Below are 3,050 nucleotides of genomic sequence, written 5' to 3'. Positions count from 1 at the left end.
CCTGTAATGTCACGTGAAACCCAGATATTCAGAATTATTATTTCCATGTAAACTCCAAGGAAAATATTTTAAGTCCAAACAATTTAATCCAGAACAATTAAAAACATCATGTGAACGTGGCCATTGTGTTCTAACAGTGAGTTTTTTAATCATTTCAATACCAGGTTTAACATTTGTGCGTTTACCTTTTGGATATTTCGTGGCAAAGTACAGTGTGATAAAGAGTAGAGGGGTGTGCAAAAATATTGAAATATCGATATATCGTATCGTTTAATGTGATGACACAGTATCGATATTTGTGGGCTGCTCTATCGATATATCACCAAGAGTATTTTTGGTTTATTTTACTAAATGATTTTGTTACAGCTACAGTTTCGTTGTTTGTTTAGTGGAAGGAAACTCGTTTGACATTTTCGCTGTTTTGAGGATTAAAATGTTTGTGTTTCATATGAACTTTGCACAAGAAGTGGTTTAAACAAAGATTTTCCATGATTTAGCCTTTATTTTTTACTGAACCGTATCGAATCGAAAGCGCACTGTATCGAGGTTTGTCTCATATCAGTGACTTCTTAACAACACTCGGCCTCAGTCAACAGGGAAACGTGGCTCTTGCCCCGTCTGGGAGTATGACATCATCACATTCTAGAACCTGAAAACCTCCCAGTTCCATCAGGTTCACGGCGCCGATGACATCATACATGTAAAGTTCCATAAAGCCTTGTTACCATGGCAACTCCGGAACTCAAAGCTAAACTTCAAAGCTTTGTGGGCTTTAACTCAAAGCTTTGTTTGGCCTCGGGGAGATTATAAGAGTAGGCAAATCGCAAATCACAAATCGAAAATCACATATCGCTTAACGGAAAAGGCACATTTAGCTGAGCTTGACACAGAGCAAATCGTACAAAGATTTCAAACAGTAGACTTCACAGAGGAGACTTTACAGAGGAGATTTCACAGAGTAGGTCGCACTTTTTATCTGCGTAACAGTAAGTACAGCGGTTTGGGGACTTTTCGTCCATGTTCAGGGGGTCAAAAATGCGATCGTTTGGTCGGAAAAGGGAATTAAAAAAAAAGAAACCGACGAAGAACAATACCCCTCGCCCCTAACTTTGTTAGGTTAGGGGCGAGGGCCAATTATTTAAACGCTGTTTGCAGTGGTCTGTGTACTTAAATACTGCACACTGTTACCAAAGTCCAGTAAACTGAAGACTAAAGAAAAACTGAACATGCAGATTAATACATGACTAGATTGTAAAGACAGAAGCTCTAGAAAATACTACATAAAATACTTCTGTAGTGAAAACCTGTGTGAACCATGCTTTCATTGAGAGACTTTGAGGACCAAGTCAGACACAGTTTACTGTAGATACCAGTTACTAAAACGCATGGATTTGTAAATCATGCAGAAACAGTGTGATACTGGTCCTACAGGCCTCTGACTCCCTCACATTACACCTCTAAAAGTTTGGTAGCATTGTCAGACCATTCTCTGGATGATGATTAGATAAGTTTATAAATCTGATGACTGTGTTTGTATTTTATGTGTTTTCAAACATTTTGAATTGTTTTGTGCACAAGTGCAAAAAGATTTGACAGATTTATAAAAAAGTTTTAAAAAATGAAATAAGCAATTGAAAAATTGCAACAAACTGCATGACATGAACTTGTTTTATTCTTCAGACACGACGAGTTACAGCAATACCTAAAGCTGAAAACATGCCTCGGGAGAACAGAGGTAGGTTTTGCTATGCTAACTATGGTATTTATGGCTGGATTTTTGTTTTACTTTTCAGTGATATTTTATGTTATTAGGTTCTTTTTTCAGACCAAACTTGACAGTTTTGGCTGCTCAGCAGTGGTCTTCCTCAGAGTAGTTTCCAGTACTGTCTATTGAAAAAAAGAGGACAGATATGGTAACATTACTGTACATAAGGAGCTTAACAGAAAAAGTGCAAAGGGCAATGGGAAAACACAATATCAACACACCAGTGAAACCATACAAAAAACTCAGGCAATTGCTCGTCTACCCAAAAGATAAAATAGAACCGGAGTATAAATGTAATGTCATATACGAAATACCCTGCATGTCCTGCAATAAAACATACATTGGGGAAACAGGGAGCGCATTCAATACACGAAAAAAGGAACACAGGACAGAATGCGAAAAGGAAACAGCAAAGGAAGGTAGGAAGACAGCGCCAAAACCTGTATAAATCAGCTGTCCGGACACGTCAAAGCAACATCACTTGACCACTCTGAGGAAGACCGCTAGTGAGCAGTTGAAACTGTCAATTATGAAAACAAACTCTTGGTCTGAAAAAAGAACCTAATAACATAAATTATTGGAAGACCAAATGAACCTCATTGGACTTTCAATGGTATTATTTAGCTGTATGGTCATAAATTTATTGTGTTTCCCCTCAGCTGCGGCTGTGGGAACAACCCGGGCCCGACCAAGTCAACACAGCCAAGTTTCAGAGCCTCCACCACCAGCGATAGCGCCACAATCCGCCTTCAATCAAACACTAATACAGCAGCAAAATGGTAACAGACATACTTTCAACTGAAATATAGTGGTTCTTGTATGCAATAAAAACAATTATGTATATTATGTATATTGTCTAGTTTTTAAAGACTACACTTATAGCCTTAATTGTATATAAAGTTGCATTAGAAAGAATCTGCTCTCATGTTTCATATTGTTTTCATGATGCTTGTCTCATTTGCTGGCTTATCCTCTACAGCTTGGAGGAAATCAAATTGTGTAAAAGAGGTTGAAAAACTTCAAGAAAAGCGTGAGAAGAGACGACTTCAGCAACAGGAACTCAGAGAAAAGAGGGCCCAAGTATGAGTTTGAGGAATGTCAACTTTCCTTTGTTTGTGTGGTTCAAATTATTTAACACTTTATTTTCCAGGAAGTAGATGTCAATTTACCCAACTATGAAATTATGTGCATGATCAGAGACTTCAGAGCCAGTCTGGACTACAGGCCCCTAACCTCCAATGATCAAGTAAGTCATATTAACATACAGTCCCTGACAAAAGTCTTG

General features: G+C 38.0%; 1 protein-coding gene across 1 annotated transcript in view; it reads left to right on the top strand.

The window, feature by feature from the left end:
• Nucleotides 1-482: 482 nt before the first annotated feature.
• The window catches only part of LOC129412591 (kinesin-like protein KIF2A), a 4,133-nt gene continuing 1,565 nt past the window's right edge, over nucleotides 483-3,050 (top strand). Inside the window, exons 1-5 of the mRNA XM_055166601.1 lie at nucleotides 483-958; nucleotides 1,681-1,735; nucleotides 2,425-2,544; nucleotides 2,745-2,845; nucleotides 2,916-3,044. Coding sequence (XP_055022576.1) covers nucleotides 1,717-1,735; nucleotides 2,425-2,544; nucleotides 2,745-2,845; nucleotides 2,916-3,044 — 369 coding nt within the window. The 5' untranslated portion in view covers nucleotides 483-958; nucleotides 1,681-1,716. The remainder of the gene's footprint in view (nucleotides 959-1,680; nucleotides 1,736-2,424; nucleotides 2,545-2,744; nucleotides 2,846-2,915; nucleotides 3,045-3,050) is intronic.

Source organism: Boleophthalmus pectinirostris, unplaced genomic scaffold, assembly GCF_026225935.1.
Source record: "Boleophthalmus pectinirostris isolate CB_2022bp ecotype Guang Dong unplaced genomic scaffold, ASM2622593v1 HiC_scaffold_11, whole genome shotgun sequence".
Classification (NCBI taxonomy): Eukaryota; Metazoa; Chordata; class Actinopteri; order Gobiiformes; family Gobiidae; genus Boleophthalmus; species Boleophthalmus pectinirostris.
Note: the sequence above shows the minus strand (reverse complement) of the source record. Positions and strands in the feature narration are given on the sequence as shown.